This window comes from Palaemon carinicauda, chromosome 7 (assembly GCF_036898095.1).
Source record: "Palaemon carinicauda isolate YSFRI2023 chromosome 7, ASM3689809v2, whole genome shotgun sequence".
Taxonomy (NCBI): Eukaryota; Metazoa; Arthropoda; class Malacostraca; order Decapoda; family Palaemonidae; genus Palaemon; species Palaemon carinicauda.
Genome location: NC_090731.1, coordinates 166,559,131 through 166,574,346, shown reverse-complemented (window position 1 = coordinate 166,574,346; position 15,216 = coordinate 166,559,131). Strand labels below are relative to the sequence as shown.

Genomic DNA, 15,216 nt, shown 5'->3' with positions numbered 1-15,216 from the left:
TGTCTGAAAACTGCTCTCTGATAAATTTGTCGTCCAAAAGTATGACTTTATTTAGTTATTTTTTTACTTACCTTATATATATACATCTTAAGATTGATTTTTTTTTTAAGATCTCTGTATCTTGTTGTGTTTTTGTGTTTTATAAAAGGTAAATACTATCGTGCATGCATATAGAAAAGATTAATGCCTATATATATATATATATATATATATATATATATATATATATATATATATATATATATATATATATACATATATATATATATATATATATATATATATATATATATATATATATATATATAAACAATATACCTTTCACGTAAATATCCAAAAGACTTTATCTAAAGATTCCAGATATATTTTCTTTCCAGTCATCGCATCATTCCATCATCTCACTGGAACGTCTCAAAAGAGATAAATGTTTTTACCACCAATTTCTCTCTACAGGTACGAAATACTTTTGGATTTTACTTATAAATTGAGCATTTCCTACCATTTATTATTCCATATGATTTCTCATTTGTCTTCAGACTGCTTTTGAATTATCATTTCGATGTATGGGTATTCATATGTATTCATTCAACCATTCATTCATGAGCTACTGATTATAACAGTAGTTGAAAACTTATTTAAGGCAGACTTGTCTATTTTCATTGTTTTCTCGTAATAGCACCAAATTCTCTCTCTCTCTCTCTCTCTCTCTCTCTCTCTCTCTCTCTCTCTCTCTCTCTCTCTCTCTCTCTCCTTCCTACTATAATTGAAAAACTCGTAGAATGTGTAAGATTAATATGAATGTAAAGGTGATAAGAAATTCCTAAGGTAACGGCCCTATATGAGCGAATCCTCAACGTCAGATGATTCTATGGAAGAAGAAGAAGAGCTGCTCGATTCCGAAGACGAAGACGATGACGACGAAGACGAGGAACTCCTCGGCGACGAACTGGCCGAAGCGAAGGAGTAGCGAGAATCGCCCGAAAGAGACGACGAGGGCGAAGGAGAAGGTTTCCTGTAGGGGGCGTTGTCGTCGTCGTCGTCGTTCGAGGACACTCCTCCTTCGCAATCCTTTCGTTTCCCGGGATCCTCCTTCTTGCTGGTTGCGCTGAGGCCCTTTTTCTTTTTCTTCTTCTTCTTCATCTTCTTTTTGGCTTTCTTCTTTCTGCAAGAAAAAGAAGAATTGTTAGACAGTCGGAAGCAGTGGTGATTGTTAGCCCATGTACTTATACACATAGGCCTGCACGTACACAAACAAACATGTACATTCAAGAAGCTGTTTTTTCCTTATATGAGTGATCCAGAAAAATAGTCTACCACGTTCAGCTGGTGTATATATATGTATATATATATATATATATATATATATATATTTATATATATATGAATATATATATATATATATATATATATTTATAGATATATATATATATATATATATATATATATATATATATATATATATATATATGTATATATATATTTATATATATATGTATATATATTTATATATATATATATAGATATATATATAGATGTATACGTATATATATATGTAATTTGCATATATATATATATATATATATATATATATATATATATATATATTGTATGTTTCACACTAACACCGCCCTCATATAGGCGTACGACAAAACATGTATTCTTGCCGAAGCACTTAATTATTATGTAACTTTTTTAGTAAAGGAAGTCTTCTCTTAAAGTAATTAATTTCATTTTTTTATTTCCAATAGTATTACCTAGGGTGTCATGTGAAATCATCGTCTAAATGATAAATCATCTGCAATATGATTTGACTATTTTGTCCTTTGCGAGTCAACCACCTTCAAGACGGGACCGACTCTTGTCTTCGTCATTTCGTAACTGACTGTCGATAGTTTAGTTTCGGTTGTGAATATTCATCTTATGCGGTCTTTTCATTTGCTTAAAACCCGAAGAAGCTACTGACAAGTTGTAGCGTAATCATGATGTATTTTCCTATTAAGTTATGTGCCAGAACTGTGTTGGCTAACGTATATTAAGAGAAAAACATCGCGTACGGAGATGTCACATAAATTTCGGATTTCAGAGACCAAATGTTTTTTTAGAATAAATAAATTTTGAGCCACGGAAAATAGTCTTTTACATGAATACCACAACTTGGACCACCATAGTATATTGGATAATCTATAATTCACACTTCAAAACAATAAGTTAAGACTATTAGATAATGAAAACTTTAACCTCGTGGCACTAGTGGTCTCTTCATCGTAACAGTTATTCTGGTAACTCTGACAATTTTTATTTGAAATGGCTCCTCCATTCAGGTTCCTGTGTGTTACGTTTTGCAGGTAGTAGGATGTGAAGGTCGTTTGACGCTTCCAAAGGCCCAAGGACTCAGCAGTGTGGGGATCGGAGGGTGACACTAGTTTGAAAACCAGGATGCTACAATCTCAGTTTGAAAGGCAGGGGGCTACCAATCCTAGTTTGAAAAGCAGTTTGCTACAATCCTTGTTTAAAAAACAGGATGCTTCAATCATAGTTTGAAGAGAAGGATGCTACAGTCCTATTTTGAAAAGCAAGACACTACAATTCTTGTTTGGAAGGCAGGTTGCTACAATCCTAGTTTGAAAAGCAGGATGCTACAATCCTAGGTTGAAAGGCAGGTTGCTACAATCCTAGTTTGAAAAGCAGGATGCTACAATCCTAGGTTGAAAGGCAGGTTGCTACAATCCTAGCTTGGAAAGCAGGATGCTACAATCCTAGTTTGAAAAGCAGGATACTACAATCCTAGTTTGAAAGGTAGGTTGCTACAATCCTAGCTTAAAAAGCAGGATGCTACAATCCTAGTTTGAAAGGCAGGTTGCTACAATCCTAGTTTGAAAAGCAAGTTGCTACAATCCTTGTTTGAAAAACAGGATACTGCAATCCTAGTTTGAAAGGCAGGATGCTACAATCCTAGCTTGAAAAGCCGGATGCTACAATCCTAGTTTGAAAAGCAGGATGCTGCAATCCTAGGTTGAAAAGCAGGATGCTACAATCCTAGTTTGAAAAGCAGGATAGTACAATCTTAGTTTGAAAAGCATGAGGCTACAATCCTAGTTTGAAAATCAGGATGCTACAATCCTAGTTTGAAAAGCACGTTTCTACAATCCTAGTTTGAAAAGAAGGATGCTACAATCCTAGTTTGAAAAGCAGGATGCTACAATCTTACTTTGAGAAGAAGGATGCTACAATCCTAGTTTGAAAAGCACGTTTCTACAATCCTAGTTTGAAAAGAAGGATGCTACAATCCTAGTTTGAAAAGCAGGATGCTACAATCTTACTTTGAGAAGAAGGATGCTACAATCCTAGTTTGAAAAGCACGTTTCTACAATCCTAGTTTGAAAAGAAGGATGCTACAATCCTAGTTTGAAAAGCAGGATGCTACAATCTTACTTTGAAAAGAAGGATGCTACAATCCTAGTTTGAAAAGCACGTTTCTACAATCCTAGTTCGAAAAGCCGGTTGCTACAAGGGAAAATAGTCCAGTGAGATAAGGAAGAAAGGAAGTAAATAAACTATGTATTATACAAGGTTTTTAGAGTTGGAGTTTAATGAAAGATTGAAAAAAGCAAATCAGATAATGGCTACGTTAAGTAAAATTTGGAAATCAAATCGCCTGAAATTACATATAAAAATCAGGCTATATATCAGTCTAGTGAGATCGGTGTTACTGTATGGACATGAGTCGTGGTATGATAATGAAACAATCTCCAAGAGATTTAGTAGATTTAAGTACAAAGACCGCAGAAGAATATTGGGAGTTAAATGGCACAACAGGATTAGAAATGAAATTATACGAGATTACTCGAGTGCCATGTGTGGATGAGATCATGGTGAGGGGTAGATGGAGATGGTTTGGGCATGCTCTTCGCACTACCTAAGAGAGATTAGTTCACCAAACTTTCAACTGGGCTCCACAAGGCACTAGAAGAGTTGGAAGACCCAGGCCTACATGGCTAAGGACTATGAAGCGTGAAGTAGGAGGTGAAGAATGGAGAAGTATTGAATTAAAAGCTCAAGATAGAGACAGCTGGCTAAATCTAACTGAGGCTCTGCGTCAATAGGCGTAGCAGATGATGATGGTGATGTTGATGATGATGATGATGATGAGTTCTGTTCGGAAAAATCTAATTAACTTTAACCTTTACATTTTGTTTTCGAGAAACTAGACATTCATTTTCGTAGTACAACCTTTAAGGATGGTGATTTTTTAAAAGGAAAATCATTATCCTTATGGTTTTATGAATGAATATAAAACGTCCCATTTGAAAAAAAAGAAACCACATTGCACATTAGAGTCCTATTATAGCCTAATTGCTCTATACCCCCAATAAAAGTTTCAAGGGAATCATTTGTATGCACGAACAGAGTGCCTTAATGACGTGTAATTTAGACAATAGAATTTCGTTATTTATCCAATTCTCTCGTAGCAGGAGATGATTTTGAGAAGTAGTGAAAAGTGTCCTTGCATCACTAATGTGCGACTTATGTTTTCTTTCATTTTGCAGCTATTTTAGTAATGTACTAACAAATACCTGTATCCTTCCACTAACAATCCGGGTACTCTTTGCTTCATCTTCCTGACTTCCAATACCCATCGTTACCTCTCTTTTGCCAAAGATCACTTTAAACCCTCAATTCTCGCTTAAGGTTTCGAAATCTTTTGCTGGTTTCCTAAACTTCTTTTCGCTGACGCTAACTGACACCATAACATTAGCAAACACAAGCCATTCCACTCTCCATTAACAATTTCTTATATACATATATATAGATATATAATTATATATATATATATATATATATATATATATATATATATATATATATATATGTAATATATATATATATATATATATATATATATATATGTATATATGAAATGTAGATATATGTATATATATATATATATATATATATATATATATATATATATATATATATATATATATACATATGTGTGTGCGTGTGTATCATATGTATACATATATATATATATATATATATATATATATATATATATATATATATATATATATATATATATATATATATATATATATATATATATATATATATATATATATATATATATATATATATATATATATATATATATACTGTATATATTAAAAAAGGTTTATGTATCTATGCTTTTACTTTTATCGTTTTGCACATATGAAAGGAAAAGAAAACATTCTAACATTTTTGCTGAAATCGTGAGGGTGAGGAAGTAAGACCCTCGGAAAGATAAGCTTTCTGCTGAGTCCTGTTATCCCACTCGGCTGGAAAATTGTAAATAAAAGGGAGTCATAGATAATAAACCTTTCTTCACTGAGCAGTGACGTTTGGAGGTAAAATATATTTGTAATATATTTTTGAAACTCTTTGGTCGTGTTAGATAGTGTCTTTCAGTATATTCGACCGTAAGTGCATCTCTTAAATCAGTATTTCCCAACCCTGGGGTAAATTACCCCAGTGGGGTAATGGACCCGTATTTTTGGGGGTAATCAAGATGTTCTGAAATTGAGTTAGCCCTTTCTGTAACCAAGCCCAGAATAGAGAAAATTGCACAGGCAAAACAAGCTCAACCCTCACACTGAAAAACCAGAGCAAACATAAAGTGATTACTAAATAGTATCTATTAATATTGTTACATTGAATATTCTGCACTGATGATGGTTCATTTTGATATCCATTAAAATGGAAAAGTTTGTATTTGTTTTGGATCCTTAACTATAAGCAGCCAATAGCGGGCTACATGATCCATACAGTTCATCAGGTGGCTGCAAAAAAACATCCGATGTTACCGGCTATATGTCAAATGGGGTAATTGATTAGTTGGAAATAAAATTTTGGGTTAATCATTTTAAAAAGGTTGGGAAACACTGTGACTTGAATGATATATGGTGGAATATGATATCGTGCGATTAGTTAGTAAATGCATTGCTCTCTGTACTGCCAACATCTTTCAGAATTGCTCTCCAAGTGTTATAACTCTAAAATGTACTAGATTTCAACCTTGAACCTTTCAGAAAAACCATTATTGTATTGCACTTATAATTTATCAGAAAATTGGATGAGTTTGTCTTTTCTGCTTTCAGTAAATTTATGTATGATTCTTTAACAATAGACATTAACCTTACTTTATATGTGTTGATGTAATAAATGTACAGTGGATTGTGTATGTCTGATTCAGATATATGGAAAAAAAATTAGTTTTTATTACCTATCTTTAAATTTACAACACTATTTCAAAATAATTAACAGAAGGAAAAAGAATATTTTTTAGTATGAATATGATAGAAAATTATATTATCACTTTTGATATATAGTGATGAGACTTTAGAGTCTACACAACTGTATTATGTCTGTAACTCACTTCCTTGTTACAGATATTGAGAATTTAATTTAAAGAGAAAAGAACTTGGTTAAGATGGCTATTCTTAAAACGAAGCTGTTTTATAAATATGCTTTTGATTCCAAAATTCAGATTAGATTAAACTTTATTTCTTATGAGATGAATGTAAGTAAATATTCATAAAACAAACCTACAACATTCCATGTTTATGTCATTTTTAATAAGGAACGTCATTTTATCACCATCTATGTTCTCAGGACGTGATAAACAATTATACCTTCTCTGTTAATGGCTCAGGAATCTGACTCCAAGTCTTACCTGGTAGCACCTGTGCGAGGTGAATCATCATTCAGTGACGGAGATGATGACGATGGAGGCGTCAAAGAACTGGTCATGATGGAAGTGGAGGAATCATCAAGGCGTCTGTAAGAGAACAGAGATCTGGCCTCTCCTGCATCCCCAGCACAGTCTTCTGCGTCGTCAGCAAGAGCATTCAGTTCCTCCAATGATGCAAGACGTGCCCTGAGATTAGATTGAACCTCTTCTAAAATTTCCAGTGTTGTTTTTGGTGTTACCTTTTCGCTATATGTTGTCAATGGATTCTGCTCTTTAGTACATGAAGCACCTGGGACTTTATAAGTGGGCTTTTTAACAAATCGAAGACTTTTAGGAGCTGAGATAGCACCACTAAGGCTATCTTTAGCGTTGCCATCAGTAAGCAATGATGTCTCATCATTGTTGGTTATCTTATGATATTTAACGTTTTTGGCCATCTTTTTGGTTCTTTTATGTCTTTGCTTTTCACTCGATTTAGGCTTACTCTCTGATTTTATTTTATGAGATTCAGAGTCTGGATTTTTACATAATGGTTCTGATTCTTCATAAGATATAAAACTTTCATCAAAACTCCTATAAAACGGCGTAAAGGCATCTTTACTATAACGAGACTTTGTTAGGTCAAACATATTTGTTGTAGAGGCACTTTCAAATGATGCACTGGCAACAAGAGGTTTTGTCCTTGCCTGATCACCATTCATCATAGCCGTGGTAATTCTTGGTTTATCCTTAGAGTTACCTTCTGCAGATTCAGTCTTACTACAGCAGCCTGAACCTTCCAGTTCCACATTCAGTGAACTACCTCGGCACAGTGCACCATGCTTACGTGAAAAGTTTGTTCTATTTCTATGTTTTATAGCATAACGAGTTTCGGAAAGATATTTAGGCACTGTTTTGGGAGTGTAGAAAAAGACATCCGGGTTACCGCGGTATCCCCTTCGGTTACACGTTCTACTGTTTTCTGGTCCTTTCTCACCTTTCATTGATGTCTTCTTGTTTCTTGGTCTTGATATAAGTAACTGAAGTAACCATGTCTCTGAGGCATTAGGAATTTCGAGCTCTTGATTAGAGTCTTTCCTAAACCTGACGTATTCATCTCTGTCAAAATTATCAATGTTGTTTTCTAAAGCAAAGTTAACAGCTTCAAATGGCCTGTACTCTGGGGACATCTGAGGACTATCTACAGGACTTTCAGGTATACCGTTTAACACAAATAGTTTGTTTCCTTCCTGTAAGGCCACATCATCTTCGGTGGCCAAAGGTTCTATTAGCCCTTCTTCACTTTTAGATAAGTCTGTCAATTGTGCATTAGTTCCTTTAGAGATATTTGGTAAAGGATCATCTCTTGGTTTCCTGTTAGGATGCTGAAGTATAAATCCAGCTTCTTTAGCATTATGATTCTGATATATTTCAGACTTTGTTTTATATGGATTTGGCTTCATGTCTTCTTTAAAGAGATCCTCAGGGGTAAAAAGCTTTTGTGTGTCTCTTGATTTGGAAGTACAGCAGCTAGCAGGCTCTTCTTTTCTCAGACTGCCTTCTGTAAGTGGTAAAGATTCACACTGAACATTTTCCTTTGATATAGAAGTGTTATCACTGGATTTCCCCTCTTGCATATCAGCAGTGAATGTCTCCTTAGTTTGAGGACTTAAAGAAGAGTCTTTACCCGAGTTGAGATAGCGACGCTCAGTTGAACCCTGTTCAGTAGCTGTTATAGAACCACTGGTTTTGGGAGTGACGAAGACTTTACTATTAACATCTTGGCTATTTTGCAATGATTCTGTGTTTTCATCCATAGGCTCATTTGCTTGAGTATCGGTTTCACCGAATGTAGCCCAATCCTGATCTTCCTTTTGTGAGAAAAACGTTGGTTGTTCAATGACTACTGGCCTGATATCAGACTGCTGAGATTCCATGCTAGAAGACTTATTTGTGATTTTATTTACCTCATAATGGAATTCTTGATTTTGATTACCAGATTCAAATCTTAATTCTTGAATATCTTGTGGGGTTTGTTCAGATCTTGAATTGGTATTACGCGCTGAGATTTCTTTTTCGTCTCCATACTTTGGCAAAGATTTCATTATATTAGAAGGGAACCTTCTTGATCCACTACTCTGTGTAAATGACCCACATTGTAAAGATGGTACGCATGTTGTCATGAGTGAGGTATGCAATGACCTTAAGTCAAAGCTAAGAATTTCTGTTGCAGATACAGGTTCACGATTGATTGGTTTCTCAACTTTATTCTCCAATATAGTTCTAGGACATAGATCCATTACGAATTCAACCTTCATTCGTATACTTTTTTCTTTGCCCCGTTAGCATCTATCGATGAGATGAGCTCTTGTGATTCTGAAAGCATTTTATCTGGAATTGAGCGTTATCACTGTTTCCGAAATGGTTTATGTCTTTTAATCAACTTGAGCTCTGTTATACCTACATACTAATTTATATGAATCTTTAGAAATTCGGCGTTTGAGAAGCTCCACTGGATGTTTGCAAATGATTATCATCACATTCAGTGTTAATCTTTTCACCGATGAAAACGTAAAGAAGTTAAATGTACCACTCATTTGAAATATTAACTTTAAATAGGCTTTACACTGCTTTATCTAAGCACTGGTATTATCCTCTCTTTTTTCCACTTATAAGTATACACTTTGGAACTTTCCATTCGCATCACTATAAGTCTATTTAATTTATTAATTTATTCCCAGGATCCCAGTTGAAATGAAACCTAAGGCCTCAGCAAATGACGAGGTTATTTTATCTACGGATAGATGATTTTTTTCTTAAATTATTGCAGATTACTGATTAGTTTAAAAACGTATCCACCCTTAATTTATTAACAATTTTATTTCACTGCACTTGGTCACTATTCTGACTGCTATTGATTTACTTATTTTCACTTCAGTCCTTTGAGTTTTTCTTATGAATATATTCCCACATCCCCCATGGAATGAGTCATGACTTTTTTTCTCAATTTTCCGATTTTGTCTGTAAAAAAAAAAAAAAGTTCCCGTCTGCTATTTTAGCACACTGAAAACCACCATCCCAGGAAATCCTTCCTCTTCATTGTTCGCTCTCCTTTGTTATTCTTATCTTTCTCTCATTCCTTATTGTCTTTCCCTCCCCGTCGTCTCTCAGAAACCCAAACCACCCCTCCCCCATCGAGTACTAGAGGTCATAATTTCGCCTGATTGGGACTCTTTTGCAGACAGGGACGACCTTCTTCAAGCCAGGCCAGGTGACTCTCGTGTCCTTCTTGTAGTTGCTGATTCTTTTCCTGTTCTTCTTCATCTCGCAGAAGTTGCTACTGTCTGTGTAGCTCCTTCTGCTGATGATAGGACTTTTTTTACAATTAGGATCTCCGGTGGTGACGACCAGGCCGCAGAATATCAAACCAAGAGGCAGTAGATTCTTGCTTTCATTTCGATTTATTTCATCTGTTGAGAAAGAAAATAGTTAGAAAGAATCTTATGACTTCACGATAGAAAGTTTTTATATTTTCTAAATTAATAATCTTTTTACGTTATCGTAATATATTTGTTATTTAATGGAAACCAGATTTAATCTTTTACAAGACTTTTATTTCGATTTATTTCATCTGTTGAGAAAGAAAATAGTTAGGAAAAATCTAATGACTTCACGATAGACAGTTTTTATATTTTCTAAATTAAGAAGCTTTATACAGTACCGTAATATATTTGTTATTTATTAGAAATTAGATTTAATCTTTTACAAGACTTTCAGTTCGCTTTATTTCATCTGTTGAGAAAGAAAATAGTTAGGAAAAATCTAATGACTTCACGATAGAAAGGTTTTTTTATATTTCTAAATTAATAAGCTTTATATGTTATCGTAATATATTTATTATTTAATGGAAACCAGATGTAATCTTTTACAAGTCTTTCATTTCGCTTTATTTCATCTGTTGAGAAAGAAAATAGTTAGGAAAAATATAATGACTTCACGATAGAAAGTTTTTTTTTTTATATATTTCTAAATTAACAAGCTTTATACGGTATCGTAATATATTTGTTATTTAATAGAAATTAGATTTAATCTTTTACAAGACTTTCATTTCGGTTTATTTCATCTGTTGAGAAAGAAAATAGTTAGGAAAAATCTAATGACTTCACGATAGAAAGTTTTTTTTTATATATTTCTAAATTAACAAGCTTTATACGGTATCGTAATATATTTGTTATTTAATAGAAATTAGATTTAATCTTTTACAAGACTTTCATTTCGGTTTATTTCATCTGTTGAGAAAGAAAATAGTTAGAAAGAATCTTATGACTTCACGATGGAAAGTTTTTATATTTTCTAAATTAATAATCTTTATACAGTACCGTAATATATTTGTTATTTATTAGAAATTAGATTTAATCTTTTACAAGACTTTCAGTTCGATTTATTTCATCTGTTGAGAAAGAAAATAGTTAGAAAGAATCTAATGACTTCACGATAGAAAGTTTTTTTTTTTATATATTTCTAAATTAACAAGCTTTATATGTTATCGTAATATATTTTTTATTTAATGGAAACCAGATTTAATCTTTTACAAGACTTTCAGTTCGATTTATTTCATCTGTTGAGAAAGAAAATAGTTAGGAAAAATCTAATGACTTCACGATAGGAAGTTTTTATATTTTCTAAATTAATAATCTTTATGCGTTATCGTAATATATTTTTTATTTAATGGAAACCAGATTTAATCTTTTACAAGACTTTCATTTCAATTTATTTCATCTGTTGAGAAAGAAAATAAGAAAAATCTTATGACTTCACGATAGAAAGTTTTTTTTTTATATATTTCTAAATTAACAAGCTTTATATGTTATCGTAATATATTTTTTTATTTATTAGAAATTAGATTTAATCTTTTACAAGTCTTTCATTTCGATTTATTTCATCTGTTGAGAAAGAAGATAGTTAGGAAAAATCTTATGACTTCATGATAGAAAGTTTTTATATTTCTAAATTAACAAGCTTTATATGTTATCGTAATATATTTTTTATTTATTAGAAATTAGATTTAATCTTTTACAAGTCTTTCATTTTGATTTATTTCATCTGTTGAGAAAGAAGATAGTTAGGAAAAATCTAATGACTTCACGATAGAAAGTTTTTTTTTATATTTCTAAATTGACAAGCTTTTTACGTTATCGTAATATATTTGTTATTTAATGGAAACCAGATTTAATCTTTTACAAGACTTTCAGTTCGATTTATTTCATCTGTTGAGAAAGAAAATAGTTAGGAAAAATCTAATGACTTCACGATAGGAAGTTTTTATATTTTCTAAATTAATAATCTTTATTCGTTATCGTAATATATTTGTTATTTAATGGAAACCAGATTTAATCTTTTACAAGTCTTTCATTTTGATTTATTTCATCTGTTGAGAAAGAAAATAGTTAGGAAAAATCTAATGACTTCACGATAGGAAGTTTTTATATTTTCTAAATTAATAATCTTTATTCGTTATCGTAATATATTTGTTATTTAATGGAAACCAGATTTAATCTTTTACAAGACTTTCATTTCAATTTATTTCATCTGTTGAGAAAGAAAATAAGAAAAATCTTATGACTTCACGATAGAAAGTTTTTTTTTATATATTTCTAAATTAACAAGCTTTATATGTTATCGTAATATATTTTTTTATTTATTAGAAATTAGATTTAATCTTTTACAAGTCTTTCATTTCGATTTATTTCATCTGTTGAGAAAGAAGATAGTTAGGAAAAATCTTATGACTTCATGATAGAAAGTTTTTATATTTCTAAATTAACAAGCTTTATACGTTATCGTAATATATTTTTTATTTATTAGAAATTAGATTTAATCTTTTACAAGTCTTTCATTTTGATTTATTTCATCTGTTGAGAAAGAAGATAGTTAGGAAAAATCTAATGACTTCACGATAGAAAGTTTTTTTTTATATTTCTAAATTGACAAGCTTTTTACGTTATCGTAATATATTTGTTATTTAATGGAAACCAGATTTAATCTTTTACAAGACTTTCAGTTCGATTTATTTCATCTGTTGAGAAAGAAAATAGTTAGGAAAAATCTAATGACTTCACGATAGGAAGTTTTTATATTTTCTAAATTAATAATCTTTATTCGTTATCGTAATATATTTGTTATTTAATGGAAACCAGATTTAATCTTTTACAAGTCTTTCATTTTGATTTATTTCATCTGTTGAGAAAGAAAATAGTTAGGAAAAATCTAATGACTTCACGATAGGAAGTTTTTATATTTTCTAAATTAATAATCTTTATTCGTTATCGTAATATATTTGTTATTTAATGGAAACCAGATTTAATCTTTTACAAGACTTTCATTTCGATTTATTTCATCTGTTGAGAAAGAAAATAGTTAGGAAAAATCTAATGACTTCACGATAGAAAGTTTTTTTTTATATATTTCTAAATTAACAAGCTTTATACGTTATCATAATATATTTATTATTTAATGGAAACCAGATTTAATCTTTTACAAGACTTTCAGTTCGATTTATTTTATCTGTTGAGAAAGAAAATAGTTAGGAAAAATCTAATGACTTCACGATAGAAAGTTTTTAGATTTCTAAATTAAGAAGCTTTATACATTACCGTAATATATTTGTTATTTATTAGAAATTAGATTTAATCTTTTACAAGGCTTTCATTTCGATTTATTTCATCTGTTGAGAAAGAAAATAGTTAGGAAAAATCTAATGACTTCACGATAGAAAGTATTTTTTATATATTTCTAAATTAACAAGCTTCATGCATTACCGTAATATATTTGTTATTTATTAGAAATTAGATTTAATCTTTTACAAGACTTTCACCCCGCTTTATTTCATCTGTTGAGAAAGAAAATAATCATATCTATAGGACGTTAAGATGAAATAATTTATACATTTTATACATCAGTAAGATTTTCATATTCTCAAAACTTCATAAAAGTTAGATATGCGTACAAAAGCAAGAACTAACATATAAACACGCAAGTGGATGTCTTTGGTATGGGTAACTCCTTTATCAGAGATGAAGTTACTCAACTGGAAAGTGTCTCAGCTACGTGTCGCAAAATAAAAATTGTTCTACAAAAACTTTTTTTCGTCGCCGAAGAGAATTCCTTTTTGATCTGGTGATATGCTTAGTAGACAGAGGAGGCGAGGACTTTTGGGAGTTAACGCTTGATGGGATAGTTTCGTCTAAAGTCTACAGACGTTTTGTTTGTTTGTTTCGCTTTTCGTTGCTGAATCGGAATTAAGCATCGTCCCAGGTTTATTATTATTATTATTATTATTATTATTATTACTAGTGTACGCGACCCGTCAAAAATGTCGGCTAAATATTTAGATAAATATGCACACACAGATTCTACCTTCCCATCCCTTCTCCCTTTCCTCTCGTGGTAATCCTCTCACCAGGGTATGACTACTCCTCCCCCTACCCGAAGTATGGTGGAGCCCAAGTAGATGGATATGCACACACACTCATTCACGCACACACACACAGATTCTACCTTCCCACCCCTTCTCCCTTTCCCCTCGTGGTAATCCTCTCACCAGGGTATGACTACTCCTCCCCCTACCCGAAGGAAAGGGAGAGGCCTAGTAGTTATACGTCTGGCAATGCTGCTGAGCATGACCGGAAAGATATATATATATATATATATATATATATATATATATATATATATATATATATATATATATATATATATATATATATATATATATATATATATATATATATATATATAGCCAAACACTTGCTCCATATTATGTAACGGAAATTATTACTATTATCATTATAATAATAATAATAATAATAATAATAATAATAATAATAATAATAATAATAATAATAATAATTTCCCTTATATAATATGGAGCAAGTGTTTGGCTATGTATATATATATTCATATATAAATAGATATATATATACATAGCCAAACACTTGCTCCATATTATATAAGGGAAATTATTATTATTATTATTATTATTATTATTATTATTATTATTATTATTATTATTATTATTACAGCCCAGCTAAAAATTCCAAGATAGTCATTTCACCACATCACTTTTGCAAGCTTGTCTTTCTATCTTAGGTTGATTTCCTTTGCACATTCCTTTGCACTTTTCGCCTAGCGTGGCACACTAATAATGCATCTGGTCTTATACTGTGGAAAAAAGTATCAATAATAAGACCAGCAGAATGGCTTTTCGTGCAATAAGAAGAAATCTTATAAATTTCCTTTTTAAATTGCTTTCAGGAACCAGAGAGGACGACTAAACGAATGAAATTATTTTCTTATGTTTCTGCGTTTGCCTGTGCAGTTATCGTAGTATATTGAGAGTTTAAACTAATGTGAAAAAAAAAGGATTGAAGATAATTAAATCCAGCTTAAGAAGGAATTATATTCGGTTGTATAGTCGTGAATGAATTTTTTGGAAAATATTTTCG

At 31.5% G+C, this 15,216-nt stretch overlaps 1 protein-coding gene across 1 annotated transcript; it reads right to left on the bottom strand.

The window, feature by feature from the left end:
• Window positions 1-330: 330 nt before the first annotated feature.
• LOC137643708 (serine-rich adhesin for platelets-like) lies at window positions 331-10,177 on the bottom strand. The gene is made up of 2 exons (XM_068376408.1): window positions 6,716-10,177; window positions 331-1,162 (listed from the first exon to the last, which is right to left on the bottom strand). The coding sequence occupies exons 1-2, from the start codon at window positions 9,028-9,030 to the stop codon at window positions 835-837; spliced, it is 2,643 nt and encodes an 880-aa protein (XP_068232509.1). The 5' UTR covers window positions 9,031-10,177; the 3' UTR covers window positions 331-834.
• Window positions 10,178-15,216: the final 5,039 nt, after the last annotated feature.